The sequence below is a fragment of the Symphalangus syndactylus genome, chromosome 5 (assembly GCF_028878055.3).
Source record: "Symphalangus syndactylus isolate Jambi chromosome 5, NHGRI_mSymSyn1-v2.1_pri, whole genome shotgun sequence".
Lineage (NCBI taxonomy): Eukaryota > Metazoa > Chordata > Mammalia > Primates > Hylobatidae > Symphalangus > Symphalangus syndactylus.
In genome coordinates, this window is record NC_072427.2 from 99,786,519 (window position 1) to 99,800,960 (window position 14,442).

Consider the following 14,442-nt stretch of genomic DNA (forward strand, 5'->3'; position numbering starts at 1 on the left):
TTGATTATTACCTGAATGTTACATAACTTCTCCAAACCTCCATGGCCTCACTTCTAAATTGTTTATAACAATTTGTATCTCATAAGATACTTGCAAAGATTAAATCATATCACACTTTTAAATGTTGTGCATGTAGTTAATGCTTAATAAAACATATGTAAATAATGGTGGTGGGTGGATGCTGATGACTGTTGGGAGTACATTGCCAGTAAGAATTTGCAGGCTGAAGCTCAGAATACCCACAGTCAAGCTCAATAAAAGGGGTGGGGAGGCACTGTGTGTATCATCACCAATGTTTTTGAAAGCAAACCAAACCTTATTTCTGCAGAGAGAAAGAGAGAGAGAGAGAAAGAAAAAGAGAGAGAGAGAGAAGCCGATGGGCTTCTATAAACTGGAATGATTACACCACTGTTAAAGACAAATGAATGTGTTGAGTTATAATTATAACCTAGGTTACTTAGTCATTTGATGAAAACACATTCACAAGAATGGGGGGATCCCAGATACTGCATCACACCCAGCAGTGTGAGGGTATAAACATCACTGGATCATTAGGCACAGGCAGGGACATCAGGGCATCTTCTCAGTGCAGCTCAGCTGAACTCACATCTCCTGTCAACATGTCCTACAACTGCTGCTCTGGAAACTTCTCCTCCACTCCTGTGGGGGCTACCTGTGCTACTCAGGCTACTCCTGTGGCTCCTTGTACCCCAGCAACCTGGTCTACAGCACTGAACCTTTGATCTCCCAGCACCTGCCAGCTGGGTTCCTCTCTCTACAAGGGCTTTCAGAAGACCTGCTGGGAAACCCCTAACTGCCAGACGTCCTGTGTGGAGTCCAGCCCCTGCCAGACCTCCTGCTACCGCCCCAGAACCTCCTTGCTCTGTAGTCCCTGCCAGACAACTTATTCTGGGTCTCTAGGCTGTGGATCCAGCAGCTGCCGCTCCCTGGGCTATGGATCGAGGAGCTGCTACTCAGTGGGCTGTGGGTCCAGTGGCTTCAGATCCCTGGGTTATGGAGGCTGTGGCTTCCCTTCCCTGGGCTATGGATCTGGATTCTGCCACCCAACATATGTTCTCTTTAGGTCATTCCAGTCTTCTTGTTACAGACCAGCTTGTGCATCTGGCTTCTACCGATCAACTTGCTAAGGGCTGCAAACCTCCACGGTACAATTATTTCTCTCAAAGTCCGTCTCAGCTATCATCTGGGTAGAATCTATATTCTACTATCCAGAAGAGATAATTTTTTTAAACCTATTAATATTAAAATAACTTTTCTCATACAATACTCATCTCTTTTTCTTCTGTTTTCTTGTATTTTCCCCTTCCTTCTCTAGTTAAAAATGGAGCAAGAGTTGATTTTTTTTTCTTCAAATAAACTCATTTAATCTGATATCAGATCACAAAGCTTGTGTTAATTTTCTTTATAAGATGTCTGTTGGGAATTTGAAATCCCCACTTTTTGTCTAAAAATAAAATATTCACTTTGAGGCAAAGGAGTAGCTTCCTTGATAGGCAGAGTTTTCTAACAACAGAGAGCTAGTTCCTGGGAATTTCTGCCAAGTAGACTCAGAGATAGGACAGGAGATTATCTCTGCTTTTCTATTCATGGCCATTTAGGCCTAATCAGGACACTTCACTTTGGTTAAGCTACTCATGGGTCTAGTCTAGGAAGAAAAGATCCAGAGACAGCAGTGATATTTTAGCAAGTACTAGCCTGGCTGTTTTTATGACAAAATTATCAAAATCCTTCCTGTAATCTTCCTTCCTAGACATATATAAGCCATAATGAAATTCTGAGGTCAGGATTTTAACTGACTTCAGTAGCTAGTGAAATGAAACAAACAGTTTAGGTATGCATGAAATTAAACATGTATGCATTCCACTACAATAAGAAGAATATAATATCTAAGAGTTTTTTTTTTTTTTAATGTTGATGCTTCCCTCCCTCCTCCATTTATTGGGTCACTATAAAGCCATCTGTTGTTATAATAGAAGTCACCTGAAAACTGCCTGAAACCTGGCAGTATCAAGCATAGGTGACACGGACTTAGAAATAAGACTTTACCTCTTGACATTCTGGGCTTGCATCTGGATGTAAAACTAGATAGTCCATTATATTCTTACATTAAGTGGAACACAATCATCTACATTTTCAAATATCTAAATGGATGTGGGTAGCTCATCATTCACTGCTCTCACAGCTGTTTTCCTTCTCGCTCTTCTTCCTATGGAAATTTGATTTTGTTTGTGCATCCCTCCTCGTCCACACATAGTCCTGCAAATGAACGTGATTATGGCTTAGGCTTAAGGATTGAATTTGTCTACTCTAGAGCATCCCAATGCCTACTGAAAATGATTGGCTCAGGAATGAGCATGTGATCTGAGGTAAGCCAATGAGAAACAAGGAGCCATGTGGAACAATGCTTATGGTAAAGTTCCTTCTCTGGGATTTTTTTTTTTTTTTTTTTTTTTGAGACGGAGTCTCACTCTGTAGCCCAGGCTGGAGTGCAGTGGCGCGATCTCGGCTCACTGCAAGCTCTGCCTCCCGGGTTCACGCCATTCTCCTGCCTCAGCCTACCGAGTAGCTGGGACTACAGGCACCCGCCACCATGCCTGGCTAATTTTTTGTATTTTTAGTAGAGACGGGGTTTCACCGTGTTAGCCAGGATGGTCTCGATCTCCTGACCTCGCAATCTGCCCGCCTCAGCCTCCCAAAGTGTCTCTGGGATTTCTTAAAACGATTCTCTCTACTTCTGGACTTTGTTATATGTGGAATGCTGCATCTGATTTGCATATGGCCTGATTTTTTTTTTTTTTTTCTTGAAACAGGGTCTCCCTCTGTTGCCCAGGCTGGAGTGCAGTGGTGCAATCTCAGCTCACTATAACCTCTGCCTCCTGGTTCCAAGCGATTCTCTCCTGCCTCCAACGATTCTCTCCTGCCTCAGCCTCCTGAGTAGCTGGGATTACTACCAGGTGCATGCCACCATGCCCAGCTAGTTTTTGTATTTTTTGTAGAAATGGGGTTTTGCCATGTTGGCCAGGCTGTTGACAAACTCCTGACCTCAAGTGATCTGCCTGCCTCAGCCTCCCAAAGTGCTGGGATTACAGGCGTGAACCACCATGCCTGATCTAACCTGAAAATTAAACCATCAAATGAAAGAGGCCAGAACCAAGAGAAATGCAGGAGAACAGAACCTGAACCATCTCACTTCTGGACACTGGTTTATGTAAGCCCATAAAATTTCTTATCGGTTAAGCCATTTTGAATTACAATTTCTGTTACTTGTAGCTAACATGTTTTTAAATGAGACACTCATTTAAAACCTTCAACAATCCTCCTTCCCAATGAAGACCCCTTAATATAATTGTAAAGGCCATTTGCAGCCCATCTCTGCTTTCCCTCCAGCCCCTTTCAAAGCTCTCGGGTGACTAGGTGCATAGTCAGCGAGCAGTAATATTTTGAAGGGAGTCTTTCTTTAGCAGTAGGTCTCAACCACGGGCTTCAAATATTCAGTAAACCATGCTGTAAACAGATGTGCTGTCATCCAGGCTTTGTTGTTCCATTTACAGAGCACAAGTGGAATAGATTTAGAATAATATTGAGGGCCTTGTGATTTTCAGAATGGTAAATGAGCATTGGCTTCAACTTGTCACCAGCTGCATTAGCCCCTAAAAAAGAGTCAGCCTGTCCTTTGAAACTTTGGAGCCAGGCATTGACTTCTCTCTAGCTATGAAAGTCCTAGATGATGTTATCTTCCATTAGAATGCTCTTTTATCTACATTGAAAATCTGCTGTTTTGTGTAGCCACCTTCTTCAATGATCTTGGCTAGATCTGGATAACTTGCAGCAGTTTCTCCATCAGCACTTACTGCTTTACCTTGCACTTTTATGTTATAGAGATGGCTTCCTTCCTTAAACCTCATGAATCAGCCTCTGCTAGCTTCTGACTTTTCTTCTAAAGCTTCCTTATCTCTCTCAGTATTCATAGAATTGAAAAGAGTTAGCGCCTCACCCTGGATTAGGTTTTGGCTTAAGGGAATGTGGTGGCTGGTTTGATCTTCTATCCAGGCTGCTAAAAGTTTCTCCATATCAGCAAGGAGCTTGTTTTTCTTTCTTACCATTTGTGTGTTCATATAGAGTATCATTCTTTTCATTAGTATAGGTTAGCACTTTTAATTTCCTTTAAGGACTTTTCCTTTGCATTCACAAGTTAGCTATTTGGTGCAAGAGGCCTAGCTTTCAGTCTATCTCAGCTTTCAACATTGTCTTCCTCACTAAGCTTAATCATTTTTAGTTTCAGATTTAAAATAAGGGGCATATGACTCTTCCTTTCACTTGAACACATAGAGGCCATTTTAGGGTTATTGATCGGACTAATTGCAATATTGTTGTGTCTCAGGGAATAGGGAAGCCTGAAGAAAGGGAGAGAGACAGGGGTGTGCCATTCGATGGAACGGTTGTAACATACACAACATTTGATTTATTAAGTTTGTTGTCTTATTGATATAGGAGGGGGCAAGGAAGTGCTGGGTAGAGAAAGGTGGGCCCCTGGCTATGGTTCCACCCCCCCTGGCCTGTGCCCACGGACCTAGGTGAGGACAGCCATTTCTTATTTTGTGCCCAAATGTTGCATTACCTAAGACCACTTGGCCTGCCACACCCCCATCCTGTGCCTATAAAAAAACCCGAGACCCTAGTGGGAATGCACACAAGCAGCTGGACGTCAAGAGGAACACACCAGCAGAAGACACAAGTGGCTGGATGTCAAGAGGAATGCATTTGTGTAAGAGCACACCAACAGACACCGGCAGACAGGCAGACCATCAGCCAGCGGAACGATGCGAAGTTTGGCTGGGGCAGTTAGAGGAGAGCCAGGCCACTGAGAGGGCCCAACTCCAGGGTAAAACCACCTTCCCACTCCATCTCCCTTCTGGCTCCCCCATATGCTGAGAGCTACTTCCACTCAATAAAACTTGCACTCAACTCATTCTCCAAGCCCATGTGTGCTCTGATTCTTACGGTATGCCAAGGCAAGAAACTCTGGGATACAGAAAGCCCCCTGTCTTTGTGATAAGGCAGAGGGTGTAATTGAGCTAACACAAGCTGCCTATGGACGGCTAAACTGAAAGAACACCCTGTAACTCACGCCCACTGGGGCTACAGCTGTAAACATTCACCCCTAGACACTGCTGTAGGGTTGGAGCCCCACAACCTGCCCATCTGCCTGTTCCCCCGGAGGTTTGAGCAGGGGGTCACCAAAGAAGCGAGCCACAACCTCATTGCATGCCTTGCAAGGGAGAATAAAAGAACTTTTCCCATTTCATTATATGAGTGTGGTTCGTGGTGCCCCAAAACAATTACAATAATAACATTAAACATCACTGATCACAGATCACCATAACAGATAAAATAATAATGAAAAAGTCTGAAATACTGCAAGAGTTATCAAAATGTGGCACAGAGACATGAAATGAGCACACACTATTGGAAAAACGATGTGGATAGCCTTGCTTGACTCAGCGTTGCCACAAATCTTTAATTTGTAAAACATGCAATATCTGCAAAGTGTAACAGAGAAAAGCACAATAAAATGTGGTATGCCTGTACTCAATACAAGATTAATAAATATTAATAAGTGGAATTGAGCCAGGTGACAGTCGCAGAATATGTCAATGACACATCAAACTCACATTCATTTTTGCTAGTGGAACCCTTTTTAGATAAGCTAGTTGTCACCAATCCTCTGATCATCATCATCACAATTGATTTAGCACAATCTCAATATCTCAATGACACACTGTCACAACTCCAGTGCCTACAGAAGTGAGACAGATCAAAAACAAATTCACATTTCTGGATCACCCAGAAATAGAAAAATAACTTCACTCAAAGATAACCTCAGAGGAAGGCAAGAACAACTACATCTGGGGAAAGAAGCAAAAACAATGTATAATTACTACAATAAACTATAATGCTTTCATATCCAAGATATAATGGAACAAAGGGTTGGAAAATGTGGACTATAATGCTCAGATGGTCAAAACACCATGGTTCATTCTTTTCTCCAATTACTTATTATTGAGAGCTGCATAGACACCTGTATAATCCTCCATCTTTTATGTTTTACTTCTTTTGTTTTTTGTTTGGCTATTTGAATTAATGTGTCGTATAATTGAATTATAAATGACCAAGAATTAGCCAAAGAAGCAAAATTATTTAGAGATAGTCTCAGAGAACAAATGATGTCACATATGATTTATTTTATCATATTTTAAAATATCTATTTCTCATTAGAAACAGAGAAAGCTGGCAAAATACTATTTCTGTATTCCACATAAGAATTTTGAAGTATTTTACAACTTAAATTTTTTTTTCTATATGCATTACAGTGTCTGAGAAGGGTTATATGGTACTTGACTTATTTCATAGAATGTTATGTTTAACAAAAGTTATTCATTTCCCTCAAAAAAGCCTCTTTTGGGATAGACTAATGTGTACTTGACTGCAGAAATATACTTTTATTTATTCTCAAGAGTTGTTCTCAAATACTATAAGATTAATACTATAAGAAGAATTAATATAAGATTAATACTATAAGATTAAATACCATAAAATTACTAATTTTATAGTTGTGGATATTGACTAGCATCTGTGGGAACTAATAATGTACTGACTTCAGTCTTTGGTCTGTCCTGTTAAAATTTTATATGTAATCTTAATAAAGATCAGATGGTCTTAAATGTAAGTGAAGATTTCATTCAATAGACAGATTCGACGAGATGTCATATAATGTTAATTCTACATTATTAAGATTCTGACCGAAAATTATAGGATGTGACAGCTGGAAAGGACCTTAGAGAGCTTCTCATATAAACTCAAAGAGATCCAGAGAGGTAGAGTGACTTGTCCAAATTTATGCAGTGAATTGATGGATCCAAGGCTGAAAGCCACATCTCTTCATGCTTTTTCTAGTATTCCTCCATTGCTATGCAATGGTTCTATATGAAACTTCTTGAATAGAGACAAGGAATGGATTAAAATTAACTTAGGGCATTTGGTGAATGGAGAAGAGGAATGGATTAAAATTAATGTACAGCATTTGGTATAAGTTTGGTTGATGAGATAAAACTAAGACAAGGATGAGGTAAATAAATTGTGGGACCACTGGGATGAAGAGAGTGACTAGGCCCAAGCATGGTGGCTCATGCCTGTAATCCCAGCACTTTGAGAGGGCGAGGCAGGAGGATCACTTGAGGCCAGGGGTTCAAAACCAGCCTGGGCAGCATAGTGAGACCCCTGTCTCTACAAAATAATTTAAAATAGTCAGGTGTGGTGGTGTGAGCCTGTAGTCCTAGCTATTCAGAAAACCAAGGTAGGAGGATTGCTTGAATCCAGGAGTTCGAGGTTGCAAATTGTGATCACACCACTGCACTCCAACCTAGGCTACAGAGTAAGACCCTGCCTCAAAAAAAAAAAAAAAGAATGATTATTTTATTTTATTTCACTTTAATGTTTCTAAACAAGTGATTAAGAAGTTCAGTATGGCCATATGATCAAATATAAAGGACATATAAATTACTCAATGTTACAATTACCAAATGCTGAGCTCTTGAGAGATGGAGACAAGTTCCATCATTAATGGGAATAAGTATAATCCAACCTTTAAAGGAATGGAATGTGAAAATTAACACATAATTATAAATCAACAACATAATCATAAACATAAAAAAAGTGCTTGTTTTTGCTTATAATTTTATGTCAATCCTAGATTGATGTTATAATGAGAAGTGTCTTAGTCTACATGAAGATTCCTAACCTGATCAGTAATAATAGCTGTTATTATTTATCATTCAATATGTGGCAGGCAATCTGGTACCATATACAATATCTCATTTATTTTAATTTTTAAAATGAAAAAGCTATGAGATAGAAAACTTATGGAACCTGTTCAAAGTTACAGTTTGAGATTGTAAATATTGGCTTAGAATCCTGGCATTCTCACTCTAGAATTCTTATATTTAATTGCATCCTCATACCAAATGTTGATATTCCACCCTCTGGTGGTTAGGAGGTGCCACTGCAGCTGCAGTCATTCCAGGAGAATGCTTTCAAGTCCAGGAGAGACCAGGGAATTGTTCACCCCTTTAGCAGCAAGAGTATCCAGTTACTGTATGCAATTAGGTAACCAGTTCTATCTATTTCTCAAGAATACCAGCAGATAAACTACATAATCATAATTTTTCAAATGCTTACAAAGCTAATACTTAGTTTTTAGTAGGCTGCATGTAAACAATTCCAAGGTGACCAGTTGTCCTAGCCTATGTCATTCCATAGTAATAAACCAGGTAACTCCCTCTATAAATCCAGCAACAACCAAAATCTGTGTTTACTCACTGAATCAAAATTATATACTGAAACACTTATTAATTTGGCACTCACTTAAATAAAATGTGCAAATGCCTCATTCCAAAGAGAAAATAACTCATGGAGTGACCTTATTCACAAATGACAGACTTAACATCACCATATGAAATTTGAAGGGACTGCCCAAGTACTCACTAATTGGCTGCACATTGTGAAATTAATAAGAAGGCTGCTGGCTGGAGACAGTTCTGTAAATTCCAGCCTGTATGATGTCCTGCCTATGCCTACACAATTTGGCAAGAGGACTCTGTGTTGGCATTGAGAACTGGCTCCCATTTTCATGGTAAAAACATACCTACATGGCCAGGCACAGTGGCTCAAGCCTGTAATCCCAGCACTTTTGGAGTCCATGGCGGGAGGATCACCTGAGGTCAGGAGTTCAAGATGAGCCGGGCCAACATGGTGAAACCCCGTCTCTACTAAAAATACAAAAATTAGCCAGGTGTGGTGGCACACACCCATAATCCTAGCTACTTGGGAGTCTGAGGCAGGAGAATGGCTTGAACCCAGGAGATGGAGGTTGCAGTGAGCCAAGATCACACCACTGTACTCCAGCCTGGGTGACAGAGCAAGACTCCGTCTAGAAAAAAAAAAACAAAAAACCTACAAATAAACATGATTTTGAAATAATTGAATAATTTTGTGCCATGGTAATAAGTAGCTTTCTTAATGATTGTGTTCTTATTAAACAAAGGGGTAGCTGAAAGATAGGCATAGTTTTTAAATTTGTTTTTCTTTGAGCTCAATACACTTGCCAATTCTTAGAAATCTTGGACATGTCAAAATTTCAAAACTATATTTCTTCAGATGCTTAGTTATAATTAAATTTTTATTTAGCACCTTCTATTTATGAATTTTTGAAGATATACTTATGGGAATCTCATGATATGGCAACAAGACACCATGCTCAGTGTTGGGGTTATGGAAGTGAGGAAGATACACATGCTTCTCCACTTCATGGAATTCACAATTAGTGGCAAAGGCACAAAAGAGAAATAAATAAAATCATCATAAGTTAAGATGAGTTTTAAAAAGGAAAAAATATGAGACCCTGATAATGGAATTTTTTCATACAGGATGATAGAGAGACATTCTAAGAAGTAACTCTTAAGCTAAGACACAAAAGATGAGAACTATAGATAGAGTAGGAGAAGGCAATGGAGGGATGAAACAGACAGGCAGCTGCGTATGCAAAGTACGGAGGCAAGGAAAGGTTTAGTGTGCCAAGCAGCTGCATAAGGCCTGTGAGGATGAAGCACGTTGGGCAGAGTGACATGACAAGAGTTAGACTTAGAAAAATAGGGCCGGGCATGGTGGCTCACGCCTGTAATCCCAGCACTTTGGGAGGCCAAGACGGGAAGATCACCTGAAGTCAGGAGTTCGAGACCAGCCTGGCCAACATGATGAAACCCCCATCTCTATTAAAAATACAAAAATTAGCTGGGCATGGCGGTGAGCGCATGTGATCCCAGCTACTCAGGAGGCTGAGGCAGGAGAATCGCTTGAACCCAGGAGGTGAAGGTTGCAGTGACCTGAGACCATGCCATTGCACTCCAGCCTGGGCAAAAAGAGTGAAACTCTGTCGAAAAAAAAAAAAAAAGAGAAAGAAAAGAAAGGGAAGGAAGGAAGGAAGAAAGGAAGGAAGAAAGAAAGAAAAAGAAAAGAAAGAAAAAGAAAGAAAGAAAGAAAGAAAGAAAGAAAGAAAGAAAGAAAGAAAGAAAGAAAGAAAGAAAAGAAAAGAAAAGAAAAGAAAAGAAAAGAAAAGAAAAAAAAAGAAAAGAAAAGAAAAGAAAAGAAAAGAAAGGCCATGGCCAGGTCTGATAAGATGTTGTAGGGAAGGCTAAAGGAAAAAGATCTTACTGTAAGGACAATGAGAATCCTTTTGGTATCTTTAAGCAAGAAAGTCACAAGCTATAATGAAGCTTCCGTGCAATAATAAATACATATATGTGTAAGAATTAAATGGGTGGCTGTATGGTTCATGTGGAGGGCAAAGTGAGATCTTTAAACATACAAGTGTGGTTATTCAAAATTATAAATGACTTGCATGTGTTACAAAGGTATTGTATACAAGATAAGTGTGCAGCCTATAAAAGTATTCAGATGTGCCCTTTTAAATTTATAATATCCTCAGTCTTTCAAGGAAGTGTTTGCATAAGAATTACTGAGAATTGCTGAATGTTCTTGGGCTTATGCAGACCTTAGAAAGGGAGTCTAGATAGTGCACCAAGACTATACTTCTATTTTATTGTCATTAGCTGAGCCAAGTATATTATAGAATATGTTATAGAAGTTGTCCTGGTCAGTTCTGTGCCATGAGTATGAAACTATGCTAAGAACGGTGTCCTAATGCAATAAACATAGGAGCTGATCATTTGTCTGCAGTCAATAAAAAAAGCACAGAATAAAGATGAAAAACATCCGAAGAAGGTTTGTTATAAAGGAAAATAATCAACCTTTGAGAAGCACAAACACAAGTAAACACACCACTTTGTCAAGTATAGAAAAAAGGAATTAAATCCATTAGTAATTCAGAAAAGGAAGAAATAAGTCCTAAATGGGAAGATGGGGGAAGACTTCAGGAAAAGGAAGCATTTAAACTTGTCTTTCAAGGAGATTATGGAAACGAAATGTTAGGCAAAAGACAAGTATTTATCGGGCAATGGCCACACTCAGTACTTTGCATGAACACTGAGAAGGAATGTGATCACAAAGTCCTCTCACATTCTGGTCCACTGGAGAGAACAATATCTGAGTGGAATGAGATTGGGCTCAACCTGGATCCAATTCGAACTTTAAATGTCTTGAACATCAAACTATCACATTCTGCTACATTGGCAGCCATCAAAACCAGTGCTAAATGTTAATCAGTATTCAATTGGCCACTGCCTCATGCATTGCTCGTTGTCCACTTACCAATGTGCAGGGTCATGGTGGCAAAAAAAAAAAAAAAAACAACATGTTAGCTTGGGTGAACAGGTTTAGACTCTTATTTGACCAACCCCACCTTGAATGAGTCATCTTTGGAGCTAACATAAAAGCCATTTTGAAGATTCAAAATGGACTTACATCTTTGTTAATAAGACATCATCTTCATATATAACCAAAGTGCTAATGAGATGTTATCCTTCAAATTAGTTTAAGCAATGAATTGCAAAGAAGTCTTGAGAAAAAGCCAACACCCAGGTTTCTGAGTATATAATCGCCCCACCAAAGAATTTAATTTTCAAACTCAGCATGTTGAGTCCTTATGACCATCTTTAATGAAGGATTTTAGCATATGCCTCATAGCCACTGCCGTTCACTCAGGAGCTTCCACAATGCCCCACCACTCTCTGCCATCACACATGGCACTAATCCTATAAGCTTTGAAGATGGATTGTGTTTGCCCAGCAGCTTCCATAGCAGAACCTGGCTCCTGGACAACTTTCAAGAAACCTGCAATGAAACCACCAGCTGCCAAATGACCAATTGTGAACAGGACTTATTCACAGACGATAGCTGTGTGCAAAGTAACTGCCTCCCCGGAGTTGTCCAAACTACTTACTCCAATTCCAGGCCCTGAGAAAGGACAGCGTGCCAATCGGAAAGTTCTTCAGCAGGGCTGGCTTGTGTTTCTCAGCCTTGCCAATCAGAAAGCACTCAGCAGATGGGTTTTGTAGCCCAGAGCTGCCAACCTGCAAGCCTCAAGGGAAACAGTTGCCCACCCAAGACTTCTGAGTCTAAAAATTTCCAAACTCTGGAATGTGCATCTAGCCAACGTCAGTCTCAGAACCCTGAATCCAGTTCCTGTAGACCTCTGGCCAGTGTTGCACCTGAGCCACAACTCCTGGAATCTTCTTCCAGCACTTATGAACCAACTTGCTGTGTTACTGGTGGTTTTCAATTGCCTAGTAAGTGAAGATCTGTAAGGGAGGTGGCATATATTCTCATTTGGATGAGTTTATTTTTGAGATATGTAGATATTTTGTATTTCTTTAAATACAAAATGTTGTGTGTGTGTTTGTTAGTAAATGAACATGTCTTATTTTACTACTGTCTCCAAAGACAAGATTTTTTTTTCTTGTTGTTCTTTTGGGTATGTCTAGTGGTAATCTGGGGTTGGAAAGCATGCTAGCTATTTTAGAGCAGTAGGATACGATTTGTTATTAAACAACAAGAGCTGTAGCCAGAAAATAACATGAATACTTAAAGGAAACATCACACTTTAACTGTGAGTTGTTTTCTATGGAAATACTTAGCATTGGATCTGGCTTGTTAAGTAATGTGCTGCTAGTCTCAGAAATTCATAAAATATTGGAACTAAACCTAAAAGCCTACCTAGTCCTGTGAATTATGATAGGTTGCCCAAATAGTTAATAACATCAGAACCACAACTAAAATCCAGGCCTACTCACTGGCCATCTGTTATTTTAGCCATTGAATCACAACATTCTCAAATTAACTGTAAGATTAAGTCTATTGTTTGAATAGAGCAAGGTAATTTTGAATTTCACCTCCATGATCTTTATAACCACGTAGCAACCAGAAACCTTTAAACAGAATGAACTGAAGTTTAGCATCTTCACTTCATTTTGTTCCCATTGTTTTTTTGGTTGTTTGTTTTTTCCTGTTTTCATTATTTCTTAAGTATTTTTTGAGTTTGGAAAATATTCTTTGTATTAAATAAATTTGCTTCGTTTGGAAGCAAAATTTGGACTTGTCACACTTTTGCAGGTGTTATGTTACAGGCTTTTTGTTTCTTTGTTTGTTACCTAATGAAAATAGTATAAATATTTAGAAGAAAAGAGAACATATCCTCTTGTTATAATTTTTATAGTGTGAACCAGAAAAGAATAACTCATGGTGGTAGTCAACAGAAGATGGAAAATACACTCATATGAACATCATAAGTCCATAGAGTCAGATGTTTGAAATTGATTAATTTTGTTTAGGTAGCTTAGCTATTCTGAAACTTTTGGTGGGTTCTTAAATTGATCTCTCAATTTTTTTTTTTTTTTTGAGAGAGAGTCTCGCTATGTCACCCAGGCTGGAGTGCGGTGGCACAATCTCGGCTCACTGCAAGCTCTGCCTCCTGGGTTCACGCCATTCTCCTGCCTCAGCCTCCCGAGTAGCTGGGACTACATGTGCCTGCCACCATGCCCGGCTAATTTTTTGTAGTTTTAGTAGAAACGGGTTTCACCACGTTAGCCAGGATGGTCTCAATCTCCTGACCTCGTGATCCGCCTGCCTCAGCCTCCCAAAGTGCTGGGATTACAGGCATGAGCCACCGTGCCTGGCCTTGGATCTCACATTTTTTCAGGGCAAAATAAGGTAGTGGTAGAGAGCATGAACTCTGAATATGGATTTCCTTGAGTTGGAATCTTAGCTTTGCTTAGTGACGGCTGTTTAAATTCCAACTGTGTGACTGTGTGCAAGTTATTTAACCGCCTCAGTTTCTTCAACTTCAAAAGTGAAGGATAATAATAGGGCTACTGTGAGCCTTAATAAGTTAATAAATTGAAAGTGTAAGGCTTAAAAAATTACCATGTATATAGCAGATTTAGCAACTCAGCTACCTCAGAGACTTAGTATGGAGGAGGTAGTGGGGATTTGTAAATAAACCCAGAAATCCATGACAGATTAGGAAAGCGAGTCATCCAACAAAAGACAGATGAGCTGTTTTGTATTGTGGAAGATGCAGGCAGCATCATCTACTAAGGGAGAAAATTAAGAAACTCAAACCCTGTCTAGTTGAAGTAAATTGGCAAGTATCTCTGAATCTCTGGCAAACCTAATGCTACTGATAATTTACCAGTTAGTTCTGTGGGTGGGTGCCATGGTAATTCTATGTATCAACATGACTGAGCCAAGGGCTGCCCAGATTAAGCATTATTTCTGAGTGTGTCTATGAGAGTTTTCACAGGAGATAAGCATTTAAATGAGTGTGCTCAGTAGATGGCCCTTCCAGTGTGGATGGGAATCGTTCAGTCCATTGAGGGCCTAAATAAAACAAATGGTCAGGGAAGGAGAAAT

General features: G+C 39.7%; 1 protein-coding gene, 1 long non-coding RNA gene and 1 pseudogene across 3 annotated transcripts in view; all 3 read left to right on the forward strand.

The window, feature by feature from the left end:
* Nucleotides 1–14,442, forward strand: part of LOC134736835 (uncharacterized) — a 279,550-nt gene that overhangs the window by 259,481 nt on the left and 5,627 nt on the right. The window lies entirely within an intron of this gene.
* Nucleotides 585–1,148, forward strand: LOC129482910 (keratin-associated protein 13-1-like; annotated as a pseudogene).
* Nucleotides 11,494–12,328, forward strand: KRTAP27-1 (keratin associated protein 27-1). The gene is given in 1 exon segment (XM_055279434.2): nt 11,494–12,328. A coding segment is annotated over 1 exon segment (621 nt). The 5' UTR covers nt 11,494–11,707.